The following is a 26326-nucleotide window of genomic DNA, read 5'->3' on the forward strand; positions in this document are numbered from 1 at the left end:
CCAAAGAACCGCGGTCGACCGGGCTTCCGCGGTCGGCTGGCCATACTTTTCTTGAAATCATTTACATTTTCAGATTCCAATCCACGGTCGCCCGGGATACCCCGGTCGACCAGCCCTGTCTCAAAATTGTTTTTCAAATTAAAATATAATTTGAAAAAAGCACTTTAATTTTCCAATATCATTTTGAAAAAATCTCTAACATATTTCCGTTGCCAATAAATTCGATTTTGTTTAAAAAAGAGTTTTTTTGCACAATATCTATCGACCCTGCGAGATATAATCAAATATTAGTATAATAATAATAATAATAATAATAATAATAATAATAATAATAATAATAATAATAACAACAACAACAACAACAACAACAATAATAATAATAATAAATAATTGACTAAATGCTAATTAAATTACCTCCTCTCTATCACCATCACGAGCTACCCTTGCCTGCTTTGAAAATTGAGGTGGAGTATTGTGATCATCAGAATTTGTCTAAACATTTTCAATTAAAGAATATCAAATATGATAACACAGTTAAATTTCAACAATTCTAAATAATTTAAAACTTAATATTTAATTACCTATGAACTCTCACCAAGATCGGGTGACAAAAAGTGCAGCTGGTTTAATTCGGGATGCAGGTGTTGTAATAGCCTATGTATCGCCCCCATTTCTTATCTCAAGCCAGCTACAACCTCCTGGTCTACAAATTTCTTTATAAGTTGCTCCTGAATATTAACCCCCATCGTCGGTCCATGAGTATTGGATCCGAAGATAGTCCTCGGGTAACTCCTCCTCCAAGTCCCTGCAGATGGCCATGCGAATTCGAATTGAGGACCAGCGCAATGGAATCATCATGACACACTACGACCTTCTGAGATAGGTGATGAGCTCTCCACTTGGCTTTTCGTGCTGGGTCTTCTGGAGCTCTTGGATCTTATTCTATAAATAAATGAAAATTTAAACTAAATATTTCCTATACACAAATATTATTTACCTAACTCACAGATAAATCTATAAAACGTAAAAATTAGAGCAGAAGAACACAACTAAGAGAAGAAGAAGAAAAATTGGAGCAATGTGCAACCCAATTGATAGATTATTAGTTACATAAGTTAATCAAAATCCAAAATCCCCTTCCACACATGGTTTTTGTCCTCTAAGAGAAAATTCTTCCAAGCCTTACCACTAACTAGCTTAGGGACTTACATATCATAAATTGCTTTGAACTCACAAACTTGATTAGTTAGGGAACCCGCACAGTCTACTAAAACAGTGATAACTCTCCGACCACTTATCTGATTTACAAGTGCCTAAACTCATTGGAAAGATGACAAAAAGACCTACAACTTCCTAGTTTACCACTTTTCGAGATTCTGCTATCTAGAAATCCAAGAACAGGCTGTTGTATTATGGTGGCTGGAATGCACTTTAGAACTCCACCCAAGCCACCTAGGCGTGACATGGCTGCCATGTTGGCACTCATCAATTTCAGTATAGCCTTCTAGTTCAAAGATGATACCTTCCTTGCTAAGGAACCTTTAAGCAACTCTATAGAGATTAAGTGCTGCCTATATTTTGACAAAGCTAGCTACCATAGCTTTCAATGTATTGAAAACCAAGGTTTTAACTTTCGACCGAAATCCGAAATTTCAGGTTTCGGTCAACCCTGAAATTGAAATCTGTGATACCTAAAACGTTACATTATTTTGACCGAAATTTAAGAAATTTCACCAAAAAAAATCTGATTTAATTTATTCTTTAATATTTTCCCAAATTTTGAAATTTCGGTAATTTTGGCCAAAATTTTGTATGGGATAAAATATTAATTTTTTTTTTAATTTCGTCCCATTTCAACCCAAATTTTGAAATTTCGGCCGAAATTTCAAACGTTTTGACAACTGAACTAAGGTAATTTTTCTATATACTAACTTAGATGGCCAAATCAAAGCATGGAAATTGCTAAGCAGATGCTACTCACCAAACCCAAATATAAGATAACTCGGTTGTAGTCGAAACATATCTTAAAGAACGAGTCTTTTGTAGCCATTTCAGCTTGTCCACTTGACTGGACATTCTAAACCATCTTGTCAATGGACTTCTCTCCTTTAACGAGTCATGTAATTTCATATAATGCTTACTGATTATTATGGTAATATTATGACCGAGTTTACAACTTTTTTTGGAAAAGATGATTACAATTAAACATCAACGGGTATGGAAAACCAGGTCTACAACTTGTACATGGACTTTCATGCATGGATAATTATGCCACATGTACAATTGAAATAGGGGAAGAATACAACCTTCCTTAGGCTCTGTTCCTTTCAGATTTGGAGTCCCAAACTGATTATTGGACCCAAAATTGCGTTGAGGCCACGTCAATTTTGATATTTTGATAATTGATTGTGAGTCCAAAACAGATTGTTGACTCACAATCAATTCTCAGAAACCAAATCGAACATCACCTTAATTTTGAGTCCAATAATCAGTTTGGGACTCAAATCAATTCTCAAAATCCAAAACGAACAGGGTCTTAGTCTGGCTCTCATGTGAACATACATAACGACCAAGTAACCTCGGCAGAGAAACCTCTACCTAGTCAAAATTTAACCCATTTGTAATTTCATATATTATTCATATTTTACTATGATAATAATATAACTGGGTCCAAATCATATTTTACTATGATAATAATATAACTGGGTCCAAATCTTGTGCATGGACTTTATCCATACACTTATATTATTATATGAATATATGTTGCGTATATAAAGACATGATCTTCCCTCTCCATATCTCAAAACAAATCCCTCATCAGTCCTTCCTCAAGAGAAACTAGCACAAGCATGGCTTCTTTGTCCATTGCAAGATCGCCTTTCTTCCTAATCCTCTCATTTGCAGTGTTACTCCTTCATTCATGTTATGCAGACCCTGACCCTCTGCAGGACTTCTGCGTAGCCAACCTCGAAGCCCAAAACATATCTGTGAATGGTTTCACATGCAAGCCTTCTTCAACGGTAACATCCGATGATTTCTTCTTCGCCGGCCTAGCCAAAGAAGGTGACACGGGAAACATCTTTGGATTAAACGTGAGTAGTGGCGATGTCCTCAATTTCCCAGGGCTCAACACTCTTGGGGTATCCATGAACCGTGTCGACCTTGCTCCTGGAGGAACCAACCCTCCTCATTCGCACCCTCGAGCAACTGAGCTTGTGTTTGTTATAGATGGGAGAGTGCTTGTTGGGTTTGTGACCACTAGCAATGCTCTATTCTCGAAAGTCTTGAATGCTGGAGAGAGCTTTGTGATTCCTAAGGGGTTGATACACTTCCAATTCAATGTGGGGGTGGGAAAGGCGCTCTTAATTACAGCTTTTGATAGCCAATTGCCAGGGGTACAGATCATCCCAGTTGCCCTTTTTGCTTCAAGTCCTTCTATTCCTAATCAAGTGTTGGCCAAGGCCTTCCAAGTAGATGAACAGATTGTGAAAGGCATCAAATCCAAATTTGGTTCCTCCTAAGCTACTAATATCTTTTTATGTTATATCTGCTTCTTTTGTTTTTCTCCTTTTCCTGGAGGGAGGAGCATTCATGTCATGTTCAACAAAATAGGGAACTATGTTAATTATTACCTTCTTCAGCCCTTGTAAATTCCTCACTTGAGGAACCTTTTATTTATTTATTTATTATTTTTGTTATGAAATAATGTTAGTGTGTTATGATGGGGGCGAACATCACTAATAACATCTTGTTGTTTCATGTTGTGGAGACTAGATAATAAATGAAATCCTATTCTCCCCTCTTTTCTTCTTCTATTTTTCTCGTCTCTTTTTGACTTCTAGGCTGATTACTTAATTACCAATTTTCGTTTCATGTTGTGGAAGCTTCCAAAATTTCTTTTTGTTTTTTAATTACCAATTTTTCACCTTCCAAATAAAAATGTTCTTTCATGCCCAATTCGACACGGGTATCAAGTGTTAGATTTGGCAAACCTCAAAAAAAGATTAATAAATTCATCAAAATATTTTAATCAATAATCCAATTTTTAATTTTGCTACTTAATAATATAGTTATAAGTTTATAACAAGCAATACATTAAAAAGAAAAAAAAAAACTTGTCACATGTTAGACAAGGGTACTTCTCTCGTTCAAAAGAATTCGTATTAATAGATAATTATGAGCACTGCTAGTAAAACGGGAATATGTTTTGTTGAGAAAAAAACAAAAACAAAAACGGGTATCGACAATTGGAGCCCTGTCCACTAAAAGACAAATGAAAGGAGCTCAAATCCCCAAAAAGCAATAAATAAATCTTGGAAAGAGATCAAATCAACAGTCATATCACTCTCGTTTTTATTTTCGACAAGGGATCTCGTTTTCAAAGTGTTTTCCATTATATATAGATAATATTGACATTGATGGTTTGACTTGCACTCCAATCTCTATTGTCCTCAATCCATTTTGCCTTTGTTAGATTAGTGTATGTTTGCCCACTTTGAATGGATTGATAATGCCATAAGAGCAAGGTAAGGGAGTTTAGGAGTTACACGGCCAAAGGGCCCGTGTAGAGTTCCACCAAAATATAAAAAGACTTCTATATATCAAAACACACTTAAAAGAAATGTCTACATTTCTTCTCCCTCCAACCTTAAGCCTTAAAGCTTCTCTCTAAGTGTTCTCTTTATGCTCTCTAAGCTTACAATCTCTACAGCAATGGCTCCATACTTATAGATTCAAGACACACCTAAAATAGTACTCAACTCAACTCAACAAAGCCTTTGTCCAAACTAGTTGGGGTCGGCACACACCTAAAGTAGCAAATACATTAAACACTTTGTTGTAGTTCCCATGAGTCCTTTAGAAATCCTAATCAACAACATAGGAAATCCACATTGTGAAACAACTAGTTACTCCAAAAGCTTAAGCTGTTGGAGAAAGACATTATTTATATTTTATACTTTAACACTCCCCCGCATGTGTGGCCCACTTGGCAAACACGTGGCACATGTGGTCCCACTTTGGGCAAACCATCGCATGTGTATTTTTGCTATCCAGGAGGTTTGAACTCAAGACCTTTGGCTCTGATACCATGTTAAACTACCAGTTACTCCGAAAGAGTGTTGAAGTATAAAAGATAAATAACGCCATTCTCCAACAGCTTAAGCTTTTGGAGAAGTTGGCAAGTTAACATGGTATCAGAGCTCAGGGGGTGGTAACCCCGGTTTTCCCCCGAGGGCGGGAATGTCCCTCGAGGAAGATCTCAGAAACCCCGATGTAGTATCTCGTTGTTCCCATGCATGTTGCCGCCGTGTGGAGGGGCGGGATTGTCCACGTTGCTTCCGCGTGGAGGTGGAGATTGTTGGGGTCCACGTAAAAGGCAAATAGTCCCACATCAGATAAGTGAAATGGATGGGGATGGGGAATGGGCACCCTCCCTCTAACATCTAGCTTTTAGGGGTGAGTTCCGGTCAAAATTCCTTTTCATATTCTAGCCTAGATATTAAGGAATATAGAAAACACAAAAGACATTGCATTTTTCACACATAAAAACTACCTTAGAAGGCTACAAAGACTTTTCACAAAACCATGCACTTTGATTTTGATTTACAATTTCCAACAGTGTATTCCCTGTCTATTTACTTTTTAGCATATGAATTTGTGAAACTGCATAAGGTGGTAAATCTTACCTGTGTAGATTGTTTTCTCTCTTTTCATTCATTTAAATATGTTCCCTTGAATCCAACGTAAAATTGAGAAAAAATTTGATCAGGCTAGGTGGTATACTGGATCAAGTACACCCTTTAGTGCTTGTTTGGTTGACTGGAAAGTGGCATTAAGTGGCATTAATAAAAATCTTTTCCAAGTTTTCACCACTTTCCTTTGTTTAGTTGCACAAAAAAGGCATTTCCATCATGGAAGGAAAAAGCCATTTTTCAACTTAAAGTTTTCCATCTTAAAAATCCTTAGATGAGGCTTGGAAGGCTTTTGTCTTAAAGTTTTTCATCTTAAAACCTTGTATGTGGTTGTTCTTTCCATTTGGCAAAAACTGTTTGGTAACATCCGCACAAGTGGAGTCCATTGGTTTTGATAACTAGTATATAACTTGGGGCCATGATAAATTCGCACCCCCTGTAGGATAATTCACAGCCCTCTGAAGGAGGGTATGTGGCAGACTTTAACGCTTTTTAACGTAAATTCATTTTAAATGGTTGCGATTCATTGGGTGCGAATTTATCATTTCCCTATAACTTGTTATGATATGTGGGTCTCCTTGGTTTTTTAGGGTCCCTCATCTTAACTCCACTGGTAGATGATTGATTAATATACATGTACAGTCCATTGTATTTTAGCCATTAGGCTCTCTACATAGCCCATACTAGTAGATCACTGATCTGAATGTTAGAGGGTTGATCCTAACCCTCAATAGATCGGAGGGTTAGATCAATCTATGGAAATGATTTTTGGGGCACAACCTATTTAGGCTGTGGCCCATCTAATGGACGGTTTTGATCATCCTATGATGCGGGCCATGCCATACTTTTAATAAAGTGAGGAGTGCGATCATCAAAATACAGTAGTGCTGATACCATTTCCCTAATTTATATGTGAGCTCAATTCTTTTTTGGGTTTCTCTTATTTTCTATATTGCTTTGATCAGAACAATCATAGCGGTTCTGATCCCCGGGCTTTTTCTTTCTATTAATTCAATTATTTTCGAGTAAAAAGAATGATGCATCAATACACGTACGGGTATCGGAATTTGATAGGGTATCTAAGTATCAAATTGGTCAAACCTCCAAAAGAAAGATTCATAGATTCGTCAAAATATTTTAATCAATTCTCAAATTTTAATTTTTGTTAATAATATGGATATATCAAGTAATATATTAAATTTTTTTAACAGGTTTAGTAAATATAACAATTTATTTTCATATAAAAACATACTACTAGGATGGATAAAACTCAAAACATGCGATAATTATCTAAGTTGTGATAGACTTCATTCCACATAAGCTAAGGTTCGTACTCTTCACCAGGGTATGACCATTTTTAACACACCTGGAAGTGGAAAGTGATTCTTAGAGGATGCTAGAGGTTTGATTGACATGCAAGATAAGTCTTTGTGCTTCTCAGTGGGGCATAATGTGATGCTGCCAGTTAACTGTGAGGCAGACATTCCCACACCATTAGCGAGTGGGTCCCCACAAAATATAAGTATGTGATAGGGCATAAATACGGCGAGACCGTTAGATCTCACCACGTGTCACCCATACGACAGAAGAATCTAATCATGATTAGAAGAGACATTAATACACGGTAAGACCACGTGATCCTACCACGTGTCACCTCTCCGCCTCCAAAAACTTCATCATCATGATTATGGGCAAGATTACACAACAAAGCTACGCGCGCCGTCGAACCAGGGGAGCAATCCAATCCAACAAAAGAAGGTTTTCTCTTTGAAATGATGAAAAAGGTCCACGTAGCGCCCCATGAAGAGGATTTGCATGCAAGATCAAAGTATAAATACGCCATTAAGCCCCTAAGAGGGAGAGGCTGATCCAGCCTAAGAAAAGGAACGACTCTAAAAAGTAAGGCCATTAGAGGAAGCTCTATACCACTAGTATGGTTTTCCAACTTTAACGAAGAAAGGGAAGAGGCGCTGGACACCCTATCCTTCCCTCAGCCCCCAACTCATCCACCCAGATATTAGAGAAAGAACTCGTACATTGGTCCTGGTAAACCTGATTGTACGTCCGCCATTTCTTGTTGTTCTTTATATCGTTGGTCCAGAATCTGACTTGGGTGTCGAAGTGGTCATCCGGGACCCAACCCGGACCTCATTGACCCATTTGTTTGTGATTGCAGACCCCAGCGGAGGCTCTCTACCCACCGCGCGATCGCGAACCCAGATTCTGGCTCCATCATATTGGCGCCATCCGTGGGACTCGTCTAAGCCTGAACACTTTGTGACGATGATAAACCACTCCCAACAGCAAGAAATATGAGTAATGACCAGGAGCCAAGCCCAACATGCACAATCTCATGTCTCTAATTCTCGGGAGCAGAACTCGCAGGCCTCGGGCCTGCATAGGCCCACCTCCAGCACACCACAGATGGTCCCTACCATGAAAATGTTCAATGAGCTTCGCCAGGAGCTCTTCCTACGGTTGCCTCTACAACCGAAGCCTCCAGTTCCGGGAATGCCTCCGGCAACCCATGGTCGGGCTGAAGCCTACGAAGAAGACGGCGGAGAGTCTCCCGAGGAATGTCACCATCAGCGGAGACGCGCACCGGTTCGAGCCGCCTCCCTTTCGACAAATAGCCCTTTACCTCCCCAGCCGGGGAGTACCAACCAGACGTCGAGAAACAAGCTACCCAAAGCCACTCCCTCCATACCCGGACGACTCGATTCCAAGAGTTACCTCCTGTACGGGCGGAGGAGGTGGCTACCTCGGCACAACTGCTAGGACTAGACCAACTGGCTGATTTGCAGAGATAGATCCGAGAAGTTAAGCCATAAATGAAAAAACCTTATGCCCACGACATCCTGGACGAATGGGAAAGAGAGACGGCGTCCCCATTCACCGCGGAGATCTTAAAAACCCCCGAGGAAACAGGGATAGATCTCTCCCGATTCGGTTGTTACGATGGGAGCACAGAACCCCTAGAGTTCCTCCAAACTTTCAGGACGATAATGGCGCTCCGAGGCGCGTCGGATGGATTTATGTGCAAGGCCTTTGCCTCCTTGTTGAGAAAAATCGCTAACGATTGGTACCTACGTTCGGAGCCGGACTCCATTGCATCCTTCCATGAATTTGGAAGGAAGTTTACCGCAAGGTTCGCCAACAATCGCCTCCGCCACAAACCGGCGGATGCCCTCTTGGCCCTCTGACAAGGAAAGAACGAGACCTTGAGAGACTTCATGCTGAAATTCAACGCCAAGTTGGCTCAACTTTCCAACATCGACGTCCAGATAGTAGTTGCAGCTCTGAAGCACACTACCACCAACCAAAACTTCAAACTACACCTCACCCTCAAGCCACCGCGGGACCTACAGGAAGTCGAATCCAAAACTAATAAGTTCATACGAGCGGAAGAAGCCTGCGTACGGGAGCGGAGCCGGGCCGGCCACGAGGAGAAAAAGAAAGAAGATGGTGGGGGGCCGGGAAACTGCGGGCAGAAGAAAGACCATCAAACTGGAACCCCATTCCCGTCTTTAAAAAGTTAGGAAATGCTCCCCTAAAGGTCCCCCACTCCCATGTCCTGTTCGCCATCAGAGATTAGGGTCTCCCAAGAAAATGAGCACTGACCCGAAGAAACGCTCCACCGAAAGGATTTGTTATTTCCACAGGGACCACGACCACGAAACCAACCATTGCTTCTATCTCAGACTTCAGTTAGAAAAACTGGCCAAGGAAGGTCATTTAGATCAGTACCTTAATAGCCCAGCGCGAATAGAGCGCTCCCACTACCAGAGTGAAACGCACCGCTCTTCCCCTGCCGACAGGTTGAGAGGTTGGCACCGATCCCGCAGCAGACACCGTTCTCGCAGCATACATCGCTCCCGAGGCAGTCGCCACCGCTCGGGGCACCACCGGTCCCCCAAAGGAGAAGAACCTCCTCGCCATGCACTGGCCCCAGAGCAGCCGCCCACTATTGTTGGAAAAATCAACATCATCGCGGGAGGGCCTGCGGCAGAGGGCCAACAACAGCCGGTCGACGAGCGTACACAGACCGAGTATTCTCCCTGAAAATGCCTTCTAAAAAGGCCCGGACGGATCCTCTCCAAGAAGGCCAGGTCATCTCTTTCTTCACCGAGGACTACAACGGACTACAAGTCCCGCACGACGATGCGCTAGTCGTCAGATTGATCATCGCCAACTTCGATGTAGGAAAGATCTTGGTAGACACAGGGAGCTCTGTCAACGTGTTACACCTCGAAACCTTCGAAGAAATAAAATTGGGTGAGGGAAGGCTGGAGCCTGCGGAGTATTCCATATACGGGTTTTCTGGGGCGTCCGTACAGGTCAGCGGCAAAATTGGCTCACCCGTCACCTTCGGGACGCATCCCTCTAGAAAACCATTATGACCACCTTTTTAGTCGTGGATATACCATTCACTTACAGTGCCATCATAGGACCCCCAGCCCTGAGGGACCTGGGAGCAGTAGTTTCTACCCCTCACCTCAAAATGTTGTTCCCCACTTTGACCGGGATAGGAGAAGTATGCGGACAACGGATGATAGCGCGCCAGTGCTACGCAGCAAGCATGAAAGGAAGCAACGCCCCAGCTAAAAATTTCACGATTGGAAGTGAAGACCCCCGAGAGCGAGCCCGCATACTTAGAGGGGAGCCAATTGAGGAGCTAGACTCTATCCCTATATCCGAGGACCAGTCAAAGAGAGAGGTCTGGATTGGCTCCCTGCTAAGAGGCACCTTACAGGACCAAATGATTAGCTTCCTTAGAGCCAACAAAGATGTATTCGTGTGGTCTGCTTCGGACATGCCCGGCATACCCGCGGAGGTCGTGGTTCACCGCTTGAATGTAAATCCGACCCTCAAGCCCGTCCGACAAAAGAAGAGAAACTTCGTGGCAGAACGACAAACTCACATCAAACCTGAAGTGGAAAAACTGCTACAAGCCGGATTTGTCAGAAAAATCCGGTACACCGAGTGGCTGTCCAACGTAGTCATGATCAAGAAAGCCAATGGAGGTTGGTGGGCCTGTATAGACTTTACTGATCTGAACTGAGCTGTCCGAAAGACCCCTATCCACTGTCACGCATAGACCAGCTCATCGATGCCACTTCCGGGCACGAGCTCCTCACCTTCCTAGATGCTTTCTCCGGCTACAACCAGATAAAGATGCACGAGCCAGATATTCCAAAAACAGCGTTCATCACTGACCAGGGCGTCTACTATTATACTGTCAAGCCCTTCGGGTTGAAAAACGCGGGACCACGTACCAACGGCTTGTGAATAAGCTGTTCCAGAAGCAGATAGGCAGAAACTTGGAAGTATACGTGGATGACATGTTGGTAAAAGGTCTGGAAGCCCATAAGCACATCTCCGACCTCAAAGAAACCTTTGACACTCTGCGGCGAGCCCGGATGAAACTCAACCCAGTAAAGTGTGCCTTTGGGGTGACCTCAGGGAAATTCTTAGGATTCATGGTTATTCAAAGAGACATCGAGGCCAACCCTGAAAAGATCCAAGCCATCCTAAGCATGGAACCCCCGGCAACGGCGATAGAGGTGCAGCGGCTTGTGGGACGGGTCGCCGCCCTCGACCGCTTCATGTCCAGATCTGCCGAAAAGTGCCAGCCATTCTTTAAGCAGCTAAAGAACATACGGGAGTTCGAATGGACCCCGGCCTACGAAGAAGCTTTCGATGTCTTAAAGCAGTACCTCCAAACACCGCCAGTACTGACCAAACCCGAGCCCGGGCAGGAGCTCTTCCTATATTTGGCTATCAGTCCTACAACGGTAAGCGCGGTACTGGTCCAACAGAGGGACAAGCGGGAACATCCGGTGTACTATGTGAGCAGGATCCTCCATGGTGCGGAGGTCCGGTATTGGAAATAGAGAAGTTCGCCTTCGCCGTCATCACCGCTGCCCGAAAGCTCCGCCCCTACTTCCAGGCCCACCCCATAATACTCTAGACAAACCAACCATTGAGAAAAATCCTACAAAAGCCTGAGACCTCAGGAAGAATGGTAAGCTGGGCCGTCGAGTTGGGCGCATTTGACATACAAGTCCGACCAAGGTCGGCCATCAAATCCCAGGTCCTCGTTGATTTTATAGTGGAATTCACCGCCCCTGCCACGGAACCAGTGCCGGTGGATGGAACCAGTGCCTCCGCTGAAAAATCGGCCCATGGAGACAAGCGCGACGGGCCCAGATCACCTGAGGATGAAAATGAGGTCCATTGGATCCTACACGTGGACGGTTCGACGAGCAAAGGAGGGTACGGAGCGGGAGTGGTCCTCCAGGGCCCGGATGGATTCGTAGCAGAATACGCCCTATGCCTAAACTTCAAAGCCTCCAATAACGAGTCTGAATATGAGGCCTTATTGGCAGGGTTGAACCTAGCCGCGGAACTAGGTGCAAAGAAATTAAAATTCTACAGTGATTCGAAACTGGTGGTCGAGCAAGTAAATGGGACCTACGAAGCCAAGGAGCTCAGGATGAAAAGATACCTCCAGAAAGTAAGAGAAAAGTTAGACGGAATGGGGGAAGTTGAGGTTCTCCAGGTGCCGCGGGGTATGAACGATCGCGCGGACGCCCTCTCCAAAATGGCCTCTGAAGAAACACATGACTTCGGCTCCGTGTACACGGAGATACTGCTTCACCCCAGCATTGATGAAAAGCAAGTCTTGAAAATTTTGGCCGGACCAAACTGGATGGATCCCATAGTGCGGTACCTGAAGGACGAGATATTGCCCGAAGACAAATTGGAAGCCTGGAGATTGATCGCAAAGGCCGCCCACTACGTGCTCCACGGGTCCAAGTTATACAAACGGTCATACACTTGGCCATACCTCCAATGCCTAGTACCCTTTGAGTCAGAATATGCACTACGAGAGGATCTGCGGAGACCACGGAGGCGAAAGGACTCTGGCCCAGAAAAACATAAGACACGGCTATTTTTGGCCTACGATCCCCAGAGACACCCAGGAATTTGTTAGAAAGTGCGCCACCACCCCCCGCCGGCCGGCCACCCCCTATACCTCAGTGACAGGCCCGCTGCCCTTCGTCATGCGGGGCATGGACCTGGTCGGCCCATTCCCAAAAGCCCCGGGAGGGCATACAATGATGTACGTCGCCATCGATTACTTCACCAAGTGGGTTGAGGTCAAAGCTGTGGCAAGACCGAACTCTAAGGCAACAGAAATTTTTTTCTATCATGACGTGGTCTGTCCTTTCGGCGTCCCAAAGAGATTCATGACGGACAATGGACCCCAGTTCACAAGTGCTGAATTTTGCAAGTTCTGTAAGAATCTGAGCATTGAACACCGGTTCGCCTTCGTAGCACACCATCAGGCTAATGGACAAGTAGAAGTAACTAACAGGATCCTACCCCAGAGTCTCATGAAGCGGTTCGGAAAAGCAGGAAAGTCATGGGTAGAGGCACTCCCCAATGTCCTCTGGGCCTACCGGACAACACGCCGGGTTGCGACAGGAGAATCTCCCTTTAGCTTAACCTTCGGGGTCGAAGCTGTCATCCCAGTAGAAATTGGCCTCTCCACTTTTCGCACAGAAAACTATGACGAGCATGAAAACTCCGAACTCCTCCGGAACACTCTCGACTTATCTTGAAAAAAAGAGAACGGGCTAGTCTCTGAATCGCCTCCTACCAGCAGAGGGTGGCGAGATACTACAACTCCCGTGTGAAAAGGCACTCAGTGAAACCCAGGGATCTTGTATTATGACGATCAGAGGTATTCGACTCCCGAAACTCCGAAAAACTCGCCCCAAAGTGGGAAGGACCCTACAAGGTCGTTCGAGCACTCTGACCCGGAGCGTACCAGCTTGAACACCTTGACAGGACCCCGGTACCCCGAAGCTGGAACATGGACAGCCTCCGAAAGTTTTACCAGTAAAAAGAAAGGGTAAGAGCTATGTTTTCTTTTAAGTTGTTATGTGTGTTTTGTTTGTCTCTCTTTTTGTTATTTTCAGCACAAACCTATGTATTTCCTTTTGCGATCAATGAAATAGCGCTCCCTCCAAAACTATGCGCATCTCCACTTTCTAACCTATGACGCATGCCGGGCTGAAAGAACACAGGGAGTGGGACAGAGGTAACATCTGGGTTGATCCCCCCGAAAATACCCTAAAACGTTCCCCATGAGAAAAAGACATGTCCTTTGTAAAGGGCAGGCAGGGCCCACCAACTCCGAGTTGATCACTCGAGAGGAAGATTGCCCTTCCACGAGCAAGATACCCTGAAGTGACGCCCCGCGAGGGCGCACTAGAGGTATTCCGGCCTACAAGGTTAAAATTCGACAATATTCCATCAAAAAGGAAACCTATCAAATGGCTCAACCACCCTACATAGTATCACATAAAATATGCAGGAAGCAAGCGAGCCTCCCTTTCCCAGGCCCTCAAAAAAAAAGGAGGAGAGAGAAAGGGGAAAAAAAGAGAGAGTTCAAAAAGTTATTACAGACCCAATATGTCGACCTCAAACAAGGCCTTAAAGAAACAAGGTTCGACAAAAAATCAAAAGTAGCTGCGCTCACCACCTTACTGGCCTCCTACGGGAGCCTCAGCGTCGGTAGAGACGTTTGGAGCGGCCGCCAGATCCTTAAGCGGCTCCCCGGCATCTACCGCCCCCTGAGGGAGGTCCTCCAGGACGGTCTCATCGGCATCATGGATCAACTTCTCCAGAGGGAAAGAAGGATCGACATCACGAACACACTGCCGACACTTGACAAAAGCCTCTATCTCAACATCGATGCTAAACGCAGCCGTGGCCTTTAAGAACTCCTCCGAATCTCGCCATTCCTCCCACGCCTTTGCCAGCTCCTCAGCATGCGTCTGTCGGGCTACCAACAAATTAATCTCCGCCCTGTCCCTCCTCTGCTCAGACATCTGGAGCTGCCCCCGAAGGTCCTTGACGGTGTCATCAAGCCCCGCCCTTTCGGCTTGGACCTTCTCGAGATCCTCACCCAACTTACAGATACGCTCTTCGAAAGTACCCATCTCGGACTCATCCTCGATCATGTACTGCAGCATCTTCCTGGCATAACTCTGAGCCTGCGAAGTCTCACCACAAACGAACCATTAGCAACTCGCCATGTACAATCTCAAGACAACCGAGAAAACAAAAGTCGACTAAGCAATACTTACGCAAGATATAGAACGAAGATACCAAGCCCCCAGCGCCCTGCGAGGAAAATTCTCCAACTCGGCCTCGTCACCGGGGAGGGCGGTCATCAACCCCAACTCTACCCCAACCCGTGGGTTCGACAGGACACCGTCCTCAACACCAATCTTCCACTCTGCCTTGAACATTTCTCCTTGGATCTCGTAACACTGCGCAGGGACCTCCATTTTTTCCAAGAGCAACTTAGTCGTGCCCGACCCCTCAAGCCGACTGGGAATGTCCTCAACAAATGCGGTCGAAGAGTGGACCGACCAACCAGCCTTTCCTTGAGTGGCGCGAGGGGGAATGACCCTCTTGGCAAGAGGCTCCAATTCCTTAGGAAGAAGTCTTGTCGTAACTTTTGCCCCCATCGAGCGGCCGAAGGAGTTAGATGGCGTGGACTCAAGAGGCCTGGCAGCCGACCGGTCTTTTCTGGCCACAGCCATAAAATCAGAGGGAATCTTCGGCTGACCAAATCGACCCTTCATTGGCTCCACCATGACCCCCTTTCCTTTAGCGACGTCCTCGGAGGAAGACATACCTGGCGCCGGGAATAAAAAAAAAATACAGCTCAGAAAGAATACCAAAGAAAGAAAAACCTAGATAAAACTATTAGCAAGGAGAGGGGCTCACCATGAAGACTGGTGGAACTCTCCCCCATATCCTCACCCGTCCAGCGGGCCCTCCTCTCCATAGTACGGAGCAGACCATATTTTCTCAAATTTCCCTCCCATCTAAATTCAGAAACATCAATAGCCTCCCCAGAAGAAAGCTTCTCCATGTCAAATTTGTTATAGTCAGACTCGTGGGGGGTGGACTTTCTTCTCCACTCATCAGAGCGCTTCCAACACCTAGGAAAACCTCAATCCGCATCCGACAGAGGGATTATGAACACATACTCCTCCTTCGACTTCTTAATGGAAGAAGGCAAGTTCGCCACAATCTTCACATGAGGACACTGGGCCAGGTACAACTAGCTGTCCTCACCCTTCACCAAAAGGCTAAGGGCAGCACAACTCCTAAGCAGAGGGAGGGTAGGCTGAACCTTGTGAAGGCTCGCCTTGGCCACAAACGCCAAAAGAGTGTGCCAACTGTTGGGTGCCAGTTGGGAGGGGGCCACCCGGTAAAACTCGATGGCCTCGACTATAATCCCAAGAGCGGGAACCTAACCCCTGCCTTAAAAGCCTCCACATAAAAAGCCACCTCCTCCTCCGTGACGCCCTCGTACACCCCATCCGTAGAAGTAGGGATCCTAATCTCGTAATCATCGGGAGTATGGTACTCCTTTCTAATTCTCTCCGCTGCCCCCTTTTCTAAGAAACTCTTGTACGACGCCACCTGGCCAGGGCGGATAATAGCGTCGGCCCTTATATTCCTAATCTCCGCCTCCCGAGTAGGAGGAGCCTGAGCAAAGGGTTCAGAAGCGCCGGAGCTATCCTCCAAGTCTCTGGACATCTGGTGGTCTCGGGAACCGCCGCCTCCATCCTTTACCAACCGCCTCCTTTTTCTTGGCTAGTCACTCTCCACTACTTCTATTGACTCACTATGTGAATTTTGGGAATCGGTTGTATTAGACATCGTCGATGAGCAAACAAAAAAGAATCAGAAATCAATTGAGACAGGAGGTATGGAACTCACCGGAGCAAATAATGAAGAAGGACAAAAACCAAAGAAGAATTGATGGCAAGAGAAGAAGATTGGTCGGCAGAAAAAATCGCCTCGCAGAAAAACCCACTTCACCCAAAGAAGATGAAGAAACAGGGCGAAATAGTCCTTAGAAAGCCCTAACAGTTAGGGTTTCGACACGTGTCGACCAGCCTCCCGCCTTTTCCAATTGGATGGGACGTACACACATGGCGCCGATTTGGGAATTCGAGGAAACCGCCGAAAATTGAAGCGCCGGTTCTTGCGGCAAAAAGACATTTCTACCCCTGCCGCTACTTCCCGAGCAAGTTATCTCTACAACTTTCCGGCCTAAACCGAGGTGAACGACCATTTGAAAGATCCTCCTCGAACTTGACCCCAGCTAATGAAAAGTCAGAAAAGGACTTGGATTTTAGATCGCCCCGCCGTACCCCCAGTGGGAAAAGGCTCGGAACCTAGCACAAGGGTCCGCCAGGGAAGCACAAGGGTCCGCGAGGGCTACTACAATCCCACCAGATGAAAAATACCAAGTACAGTGGGAAAAGGCTTGGAACCCAGCACAAGGGTCCGGCAGGGCCACTACAATTCCACCAAATGGAAAATACCAAGTATGGTAGGAAAAGGCTAGGAACCCAGCACAAGGGTCCGGCATTCTCGCTACAATCCCACAAAACAGAAAATACAAGTACGGTGGGAAAAGGCTGGAACCTAGCACACGGGTCCGGCAGGGCCACTACAATTCCACTAGATGAAAAATATCAAGTACGGTAGGAAAAGGCTCAGAACCCAGCACAAGGGTCCGATTGGGCCACTACAATTCCACCAGATGGAAAATACCAAGTACGATGGTAAAAGGCCCGGAACCCATCACAAGGATCCGGCACTCTCACTACAACTCCACCAGATGGAAAATACCTAGTACAGTGGGAAAAGGCTTGGAACCTAGCACAAGGGTCCAGCATTACCACTACTACTCCACTCAGATGGAAAAATGGCAAGATTAAACAGAAAAGGCCAGGAACCCGGCACAAGGGTCCGGCATTCTCGCTACAATCCCACAGAATAGAAAATACCAAGTACAACGGAAAGGGCTCGGGTCCCATAACAAAGGCCCCGCCTTACTACTACCTAGGGCTGCAATAGGGTCGGGTGTTTCAAAACCCTAGCCCAACCCTGGATCCCATTATCTCGGCCCTAACCTGCCCTGACCCTGAGTCAGGGCCGAAGAACCTCAACCCATTGCCCACCCTACAAGGCTCAGTGGTGGCCCTGGCTCATCCTATTGGCCCTGATTGGGCAGGGCCGGGCCGACCCTAATTGATCCTAGTGCAAATACCTGTTAAGAGTGCCAAAATAAAGCAACCACTTACCATATAGAGCAAAATGATCAATAAACAAAGAAAGGGAACAAAATAAGACAATATGAATTCAACAACATGACGGGAAACAGAGACAATTAATAATAATAATCTAAAGAAACATCAATCTAAGATAATAGAAAACATTAGCAAAAGAAACATGCACAGATGGTTCAATTCTATAATAGAAAACTTAGGGTCGGGCCGGGTCAGGGTACCCGAGGCATTAACCTAGAACCCGACCCGACCTGAGTCAGGGTCTAAAAAATGAACCCTGACCCGCCCTCAGGGTTGGAAAATCCAGCCCTGACCCTGTTCGGGCTCAAGGCGGGTCAGGGCTGACAGGGCCAAACTTGCACCCCTACTACTACCACTCCGCTCAGATAAACTCAACTACTACACAGATGGGAAAGGAAGCATAAGAAACACATTAGAAGTACAAAAAGAACTGATCATAATTATCTTCTTTTGGCCTGCAGGCATACAAAAAAAAGGGAAGAGAGAAAGAAACAGGAAGATAGGGCATGCAGGCCCGGGCCCCCAGGACCCCCAATACAAAAAAAAAAAGAAAAGAGAAAAAGAGGAAGCCTGGTCCCTGAGAAGCTGACCACCGGTCCCCTACCCCCAAATCAGTCCGAACGACTAGGGAAAGATCTCTCTTCTAGAGAATCCTCCTCCTCCTCCTCCCAGGAGCTCTCCAGCAGGGGGTCCACCTCATATTTGAGCAACTGCTTGTTAAGAGCGTGGACCTTCCTTTGCAGCTCCTCGTTTCTCCTCTTCAAGTCTTCAATCTCCTTGTCCATCTTCAAGACTTGGTCGCACAATTCCATCCCCTGCCGATAGGCCTTGGAGAAAAAAGACCATTTCTTAGCAACATAAGAACGAGAAGGCTTGTCCTTGCGAGGCGAGGGAGAGAGGCGGAGAGGAGGAAAGCCAGAAGGTGGGCTCGGATCCCTCCTAGCCTTCTTTTGATGGGCCATGAGGTCTCCTCCTAGTCAGAATACAAGTCGGGGTCACTCGAAGACTCCTGAGAGAGAGGGGCCTTACCCTTGACCCACGAAGAAGAGTCGGCGAAAAGATTTGGACATATTGTCAAACAAGGGCGGAAAAACGGAAAAGCAATCTGTGAAAAAGGCGAAAAAATCTTCCTTTATAAACCCAAGGAGAAACCCTTGGGTCAGGAAACGAAGCGACTCACCCTATGCATGTCCCCTTCCTATTTGATGACCGACCAGCGCCACATAATGGCACTACAATTCCTCGGGAAGGAACCGCCAAACGAAACAGCACGTCCCCTCGTATTCCATCCCATAAATGCCCTCGTCACGATATTCTTTGACCGGGTAGGAGTAGGGGGTATTATGATAGGGCATAAATACGACGGGACCATTGGATCTCACCACGTGTCACCCATACGGCAGAAGAATCTAATCATGATTAGAAGAGACATAAATACACGGTAAGACCACGTGATCCTGTCACGTGTCACCTCCCCATCTCCAAAAACTTCATCATCATGATTATGGGCAAGATTACACAACAAAGCCACGCGCGCCGTCGAACCAGGGGGCAACCCAATCCAACAAAAGAAGGTTTTCTCTCTGAAATGATGAAAAGGTCCACGTGGCGCCCCATGAAGAGGATTTGCATGCAAGACCAAAGTATAAATACGCCATTAAGCCCCTAAGAGGGGGAGGCCGATCCAGCCTAAGAAAAGGAACGACTATAAAAAGTACGGCCATTAGAGGAAGCTCAATACCGCCAGTAAGGTATTCTGACTTTAATCAAGAAAGGGAACAGGCGCTGGACACCCTATCCCTCCCTCGGCCCCCAACTCACCTAGCCACATATCAGAGAAAGAACCCGTATATTGGTCCTAGTAAACCTGATTGTACCTCCGCCATTTCTTGTTGTTCTTTATATCGTTGGTCCAGAATCTGACTTGGGTGTCGAAGTGATCGTCTGGGACCCACCCCGGACCTCCCTGACCCCTTTGTTTGTGATTGCAGACCCCAGCGGAGGCTCTTTACCCACTACGCGATCGCGATCCCGGATTCTGGCGCCATCACGATGCAGATTCCAGATTGAAACAACTGTTTCTCCCAAGATTTCAAGGACAAACCATGTCTTGACAGTAGGGGTGCAACTAGGGGCGGGTTGGTTCAGGTTGAGCCCGACCCGACCCGACCCGAGGAACCCATTTTCCCAATCCGACCCGATTCGCAACCCGACGAGGTTCAACCTGACACGAGGAACCCATTTTTTCAGACCGAACCCGACCCGAGTTCAACCCGACCCAACCCGAGTTTTTAATCTTATAAAATAAAAAATTCATAAAAAATGTCGGGTTTCACTCGGGTTGGGTTGCTCAAACCCTCAACCCAAACCCTACCCAAACTCAACCCGAGTTGTAAAAACTCAACTCTGTTGAAGCCAGTTTCAGTGGAGACCCCGTTGCCAATAGAGGAGGACCCTCTATTCTTGCGAGGCTCAATGGAAAGAAAGGTAGCCAAGGCAAGACAATCTCTAAAGGGACAATTTTAGAAGCATCCAAGACTTGTATGCTAGTCCAAATCCAGTTCGGGATAGTGATAGCTCATCCTGAGCCCTTGATAGAAATACAAGATCAGTCTAGAGAAATCCTTGACGTGGGAGATGTAGAGAGACTGGATTCCTTCAATAATAGTTCAGTAGAGGCATCAGCCTCAACAGTAATTGGGAAAGACATTATAGGGTTACCAGGAAGTAAAGGAAGTTCAATAATTGGGAAAGACATTATAGGGTTACTAGGAAGTAAAGAAGGTTCAAAAATGTTGGTAAGCAGAATAAGATTACCTCTGCCTAGAATCTCAATAGATCCCTAGATATGGTTAGCACTATAGAGGGGGTTAGCCCTTCCAGATCTGTTCCTTGACAATATAATTTGGGTGCTATCTCAGCAGGCGGGGAACCCTCTCTGGGCCCACAAACAAAGACGAATTGTTAGCCAGTAATCCAAGAATTGATGAACAGAGCTGAAGAAGACAACTACATCTCTAGTTTACTTACGGGCTCAGTAGCCATTGAAGACCTTCCCTAGGTTTCCTAATTGTTGGGAAAAATGTTACTATTGTGGAATTACAGGCCCAAATATAGTTTTTCCGAATTGAGGTTGTGAAATTAAATAGGATTAAAATTGAAAGCGGAAAAATAAATTGACAAATGACACCAGAAATTTTTACCTAGAAAACCCTCAGGGATGAAGGGAAAAACCACGGGACCATAGTCTAGTTGAAAACTTCCACTATAGTAAATAATGGGTTACAACATCACTTGCAGGGTGGATCTCTTGCTCAGTGCACACAGATACCGTGCCTTCAATGTATGGCTATGAGTAGCTAATACTCCCATCACACACTGGCTCACTATTTTCTCCCGGGTTTCGCCGGATTACACAGCTATGAGAGAACTGTGTTTCTCTCTCTCCATCTCTCACTGTACTGCTGGTGTCAGTGCCTTTACTCTCTACAAAGCACTTGTGTTTGTGCTTCTGTTGTTGTGTTAGAGAAGGGTGCTTCTCTCGTTCAAAAGAATTCGTATAACATGGATGGTGTAGACATCAACTGTAAATAGATAATTACGAGGAAGTCGTATAACATGGATGGTGTAGACATCAACTGTAAGTAGATAATTATGAGCACTGCTAGTAAAACGGGAATATGTTTTGTGAAAAAAAGAAAATGGGCTTCGACAATTGGAGCCACGTCCACTAAAAGACAAAGGAATGCAGCTCAAATCCCCAAAAAGCGATAAATAAATCTTGGAAAGAGGTCAAATCAACAGTCATATCACTCCAGCTGTTATTTTCTGAGAAGGGATCTCATTTTCAAAGTGTTTTCCATTATATAGAGATAATATTTACAGTGATGGTTTGACTTGCACTCCAATCTCTATTGTCCTAAATCCATTTTTTCTTTGTTAGAGTAGTGTATGTTGGCCCACTTTGAATGGATTGATAATGTCATAAGAGCAAGGTAAGGGAGTTTGGGAGTTACTCGGCCAAAGGGCCCGTGTAGAGCTCCACTAAAATAAAAATGCAACACAAACTTATAGATATCAAAAGATACTTATAAAAAATGTCTACAGTTCTTCTCCCTCCAACCTTAATCCTTGAAGCTTTTCTTTAAGCTTTCCCTTGAAGCTCTCTAAGCTTACAATCTGATGCAGTTGGAAACTGTCAAGAACGTGCAGCATGGAAATAGTTTCCTATGCTTAACTTCTATTTTTGTCACTTTATTTGTAGCCTATATTTTAGGCATCAAATCTTACTCGTTTGGCTTGATTTTGGTGTAATTAGAAAGGTTTTCCGATTACCTATCTCGTAAGCCCAAGATCACTCGATTTGGGTGTGATTTGAGAAAGTTATGGAGTGTTTTTAGTATGTGGTAAGGTTTATTACGGGATTACTATTTTAGGTAAGTTTTAACTTTTATTTAATTTACTTTAGATTAGATAAGTGGTCGAGATTAATTGCTTAGGCCTTAAGTTAGCTTTAGGGCTTCTTTTCTTATAAATAGGCATCATCAAAGCATTGTAATGAACTTTCTTTGATTATTGAATGGAAATTTTTCTTTAGGCTTTTGGGATCTTTGAGAACTTTATGTGAATTTTATTTGGCTTGATCTCCTAATCTTCTACTAAGGATCTATGCACGTATTGATCGTGGTTTGCTTATTTGTCTTATTGTTAGTTTGAATTTTAGAATATATTTGGGGAAATCTAACGTGCCAAAGTATTTCCAACCTCATCTGAGTTTGATTCGCTTCTCATCCTGTGGAATCGCAGCAATCTCTTCCGGGCTTGCATCACAATCTCTACAGCAATGACTCCATACTTATAGATTCAAGACTCAAGACACACCTAAAGTAGTAAATACATTAAACACTTTGTCATACTTGCAAACTAAAAACTAGGATTTGATTTAAACCCTCATTTATTTATCAGCAGAAACCCTCGATGTAGGGGTTTTATTTGTCTTCATTCACATCATTATCATGCTTTGCACAAAATCCCTAATATTTTAGGGCTTGTTTTTTGTCTTCATCAGTTTTTTTTTCTTCGAATGTGGGGTTTGATGCAGCCATGGGGTGGGATTTCTTCGTCTGTGGTGAAGATTTCTTGAAGAAGAGCCACTTGATGCCCATTAAGGAGGAACCGTTAACTAGGAAGAAACAAGCTCGAAAGGAAATGGCGTAACCCGAATCCCTCTGCAAATGTCTTAAAACCAGTGAGGGTATTTCTGTCCTCAAAATATAACCCAGGTTAGTTTGAGTCATTCCGTAAGGTTAAAGTAACGGACCATCAATGGAGGGGTTCTAGTTAACGGACGGAGAAAAGTCAAGGGGGTGTATTTGATGAACTATATGGTCCAAGTTAAATGTGTCTGATAGTTGAGGGGTGTAATTGTAATTTTCCCAATAAAATAAAAGTAAACTAAAATACACTTTAAATTTAAGGATTTGGTTCCAAAAATGACCTTGGATACAAAATAACAATTTTGGCCTCACTGAATCTGTCAAAAATAAAATAAAATCAAATCAAACTAAAATATATTTTAAATTTAGGGATATTCTAGGGACCATCGCAGAAGGCATTTCGCAAACTGGCTAAGCAGCGCTCAGATTTTGTCGCATTCATTTAATTCGTCTGAGGTGGCTGCTCTCTCATGCAACAGCCTGTCCACGAAATGCCTTCTCTGATAAATCCCTTAATTTATCTCTAACAACTTCCTTAACAGAGACAACAAGAGCTTAAGATCCCCATCTCTAAAAGATTCAGGTGCATCTTTTATCCTTGCTTGCTATCCCCCACACCCTGAAACAATTGGCACCCAGTAGAACAGACTTCAACTAAGGATAATGTAATCCCTCTTTTTTTATCTGAACAAAGAGGATAATATTCTAGCACACCTCTGGTCAAATGGGAAGAACAATTCTTGTAGGAACTTTCTTATATCTAGCCTAACTCTCTATCTTGTGCATCAAAAACGGCCAGGCAAGATTTGCTAGGACTAGATTTCAGTATAGCCTTCTAGTTCAAAGATGATACCTTCTTTGCTAAAGGAACCTTTACACCTCTCTACATAGCAAAGTGTTCCCTATATTTTTAGAAAGCTAGCTACCATAGCTTTTAATGTAATGACAACTGACCTATGGTAATTTTTCTACACTAACTTTGAAGGCCAAATCAAAGCATGGAATTTGCTAAGCAGATGCTACCCATTAAACCCATATATAATATAAGGCTGTAGTTAAAACTTAAAACATATCTTAAAGAATGAGTCTTTTATAGCGATTTCAGCTTGTCCATGTGACCGGGCAGTCTAAACCAACTTCTCAACGGATTTTGGCCCCGTTTAGTTTAAACCAGTCATCTGTAATTTCACATAATGCTTACTGATTATTTTCGTAATATTATAAATGAGTTTACCATTTTTCCTTTTGAAAATATTACTAATTAAAGGAATGAGATTACAAGTGCACAACAAAGGGCATGGAAATCCACATCTTCAAATTTTACATGGATTTTCATGCATCGATAATTATGCCACATGTTTAGTTGAAATAGGGGACAAATACAACCTTCCTTGGGCTTTTGTTCCTTTTATATTTTGAGTTTTTGGACTCAAAATTGGGTAGGGGCCCCTGTTTGTTTTTGTTTTGTAGAATTGATTTGGGGTCCAAACCTGACTGTTGGACTCAAAAATCAAAAATCTTAATTGTGAGTCCAATAATCATTTTGGGACTTAAAATCAATTCTCAAAAATCTTATAGAGTCCAATAATTAGTTTTGGACTCAAATCAATTCTCAAAATCCAACACAAACAGGGACTTGGTCGGGCTCTCATGTGAGCATAACGAACAAGGAACCTCTACCTAGTCAAAATTTTACCCATTTCCAATTTCGTATAATATTCATTTTTTATTATGATAGTAATATAACTGGGTCCAAATCTTGTGCATGGACTTTATGCATACACACATTATTATAAGAATATATATGGTGTATATAAAGACATGATCTCCCCTCTACATATCTCAAAACAAATCCCTCATAAATCCTTTCTCAAGAGAAACTAGCACAAGCATGGCTTCTTTGTCCAATGCAAGATCACCTTTCTTCCTAATCCTCTCATTTGCAATGTTACTCCTTCATTCATGTTATGCAGACCCTGACCCTCTGCAGGACTTCTGCGTAGCCGACCTGAAAGCCCAAAACGTATCTGTGAATGGTTTCACATGCAAGCCTTCGCCCACAGTAACATCCGATGATTTCTTCTTCGCCGGTCTAGCCAAAGAGGGCGACACAGGAAACATCTTTGGATTAAACGTGACTAGTGGTGATGTCCTCAGTTTCCCAGGGCTCAACACTCTTGGGTTATCCATGAACCGTGTCGACCTTGCTTCTGGGGGAATCAACCCTCCTCATTCGCACCCTCGAGCAACTGAGCTTGTGTTTGTTGTAGAGGGGAGAGTGCTTGTTGGGTTTGTGACCACTAGCAATGTTCTATTCTCGAAAGTCTTGAATGCTGGAGAGAGCTTTGTGATTCCTAAGGGGTTGATACACTTCCAATTCAATGTGGGGGTGGGAAAAGCGGTCTTAATTACAGCTTTTGATAGCCAATTGCCAGGGGTACAGATCATCCCTGTTGCCCTTTTTGCTTCAAGTCCTTCTATTCCTAATCAAGTGTTGGCCAAGGCCTTCCAAGTAGATGAACAGATTGTGAAAGGCATCAAATCCAAATTTGGTTCCTCCTAAGCTACTAATATCTTTTTACTTCTCTATATGTTATATCTGCTTCTTTTGTTTTTCTCCTTTTCCTGGAGGGAGGAGCATTCATGTCATGTTCAACAAAATAGGGAACTATGTTAATTATTACCTTCTTCAGCCCTTGTAATTCCTCACTTGAAGAACCTTTTATTTATTTATTTATTTATTTTTGTTATGAATAATGTGTTAGTGTGTTATGATGGGGGCGAACATCACTAATAACATCTCGTTGTTTCATGTTGTGGAGACTAGATAATAAATGAAATCCTTTTCTCCCCTCTTTTCTTCCTCTATTTTTCTCGTCTCTTTTTGACGTCTCTTTTCGACTTCTAGACTGATTACTTAATTACCAATTTTCGTTTCATGTTGTGGAAGCTTCCAAAATCTCTATTGTCCTCAATCCATTTTGCCTTTGTTAGATTAGTGTATGTTTGCCCACTTTGAATGGATTGATAATGCCATAAGAGCAAGGTAAGGGAGTTTGGGAGTTCCACGGCCAAAGGGCCCGTGTAGAGCTCCACCAAAATATAAAAAGACTTCTATATATCAAAACACGCTTAAAAGAAATGTCTACATTTCTTCTCCCTCCAACCTTAAGCCTTGAAGCTTCTCTCTAAGTGTTCTCTTTATGCTCTCTAAGCTTAC

The 26326-nt window shown here is 44.1% G+C and overlaps 3 protein-coding genes and 1 pseudogene across 3 annotated transcripts; all 4 read left to right on the top strand.

Annotated features, from left to right (window-relative positions):
• The first annotated feature begins 2803 nt into the window (after positions 1–2803).
• Positions 2804–3533, top strand: LOC143883004 (germin-like protein subfamily T member 1). The gene has a single exon (XM_077386379.1). It carries the CDS (start codon positions 2850–2852, stop codon positions 3519–3521), a length of 672 nt encoding a protein of 223 aa, XP_077242494.1. The 5' UTR covers positions 2804–2849; the 3' UTR covers positions 3522–3533.
• An 8182-nt stretch (positions 3534–11715) lies between these two features.
• Positions 11716–12690, top strand: LOC143889755 (uncharacterized). Its single transcript, XM_077394088.1, has one exon. The coding sequence runs from the start codon at positions 11716–11718 to the stop codon at positions 12688–12690; it is 975 nt and encodes a 324-aa protein (XP_077250203.1).
• A 127-nt stretch (positions 12691–12817) lies between these two features.
• On the top strand, positions 12818–13321 carry LOC143889761 (uncharacterized). The gene has a single exon (XM_077394100.1). The coding sequence runs from the start codon at positions 12818–12820 to the stop codon at positions 13319–13321; it is 504 nt and encodes a 167-aa protein (XP_077250215.1).
• Positions 13322–24958: 11637 nt separating this feature from the next.
• LOC143883009 (germin-like protein subfamily T member 1 pseudogene) lies at positions 24959–25794 on the top strand (annotated as a pseudogene).
• The last annotated feature ends 532 nt before the right edge of the window (positions 25795–26326 follow it).

This window comes from Tasmannia lanceolata, unplaced genomic scaffold (genome assembly GCF_043159265.1).
Source record: "Tasmannia lanceolata isolate RefF3 unplaced genomic scaffold, GAP_Taslan_0.1 ptg000002l, whole genome shotgun sequence".
NCBI lineage: Eukaryota > Viridiplantae > Streptophyta > Magnoliopsida > Canellales > Winteraceae > Tasmannia > Tasmannia lanceolata.

Bases quoted from the DNA above. Each gene is read 5' to 3' on its own strand.
- LOC143883004 (XM_077386379.1), top strand. From the start codon at position 2,850: ATGGCTTCTTTGTCCATTGCAAGATCGCCTTTCTTCCTAATCCTCTCA.
- LOC143889755 (XM_077394088.1), top strand. From the start codon at position 11,716: ATGGTAAGCTGGGCCGTCGAGTTGGGCGCATTTGACATACAAGTCCGA.
- LOC143889761 (XM_077394100.1), top strand. From the start codon at position 12,818: ATGTACGTCGCCATCGATTACTTCACCAAGTGGGTTGAGGTCAAAGCT.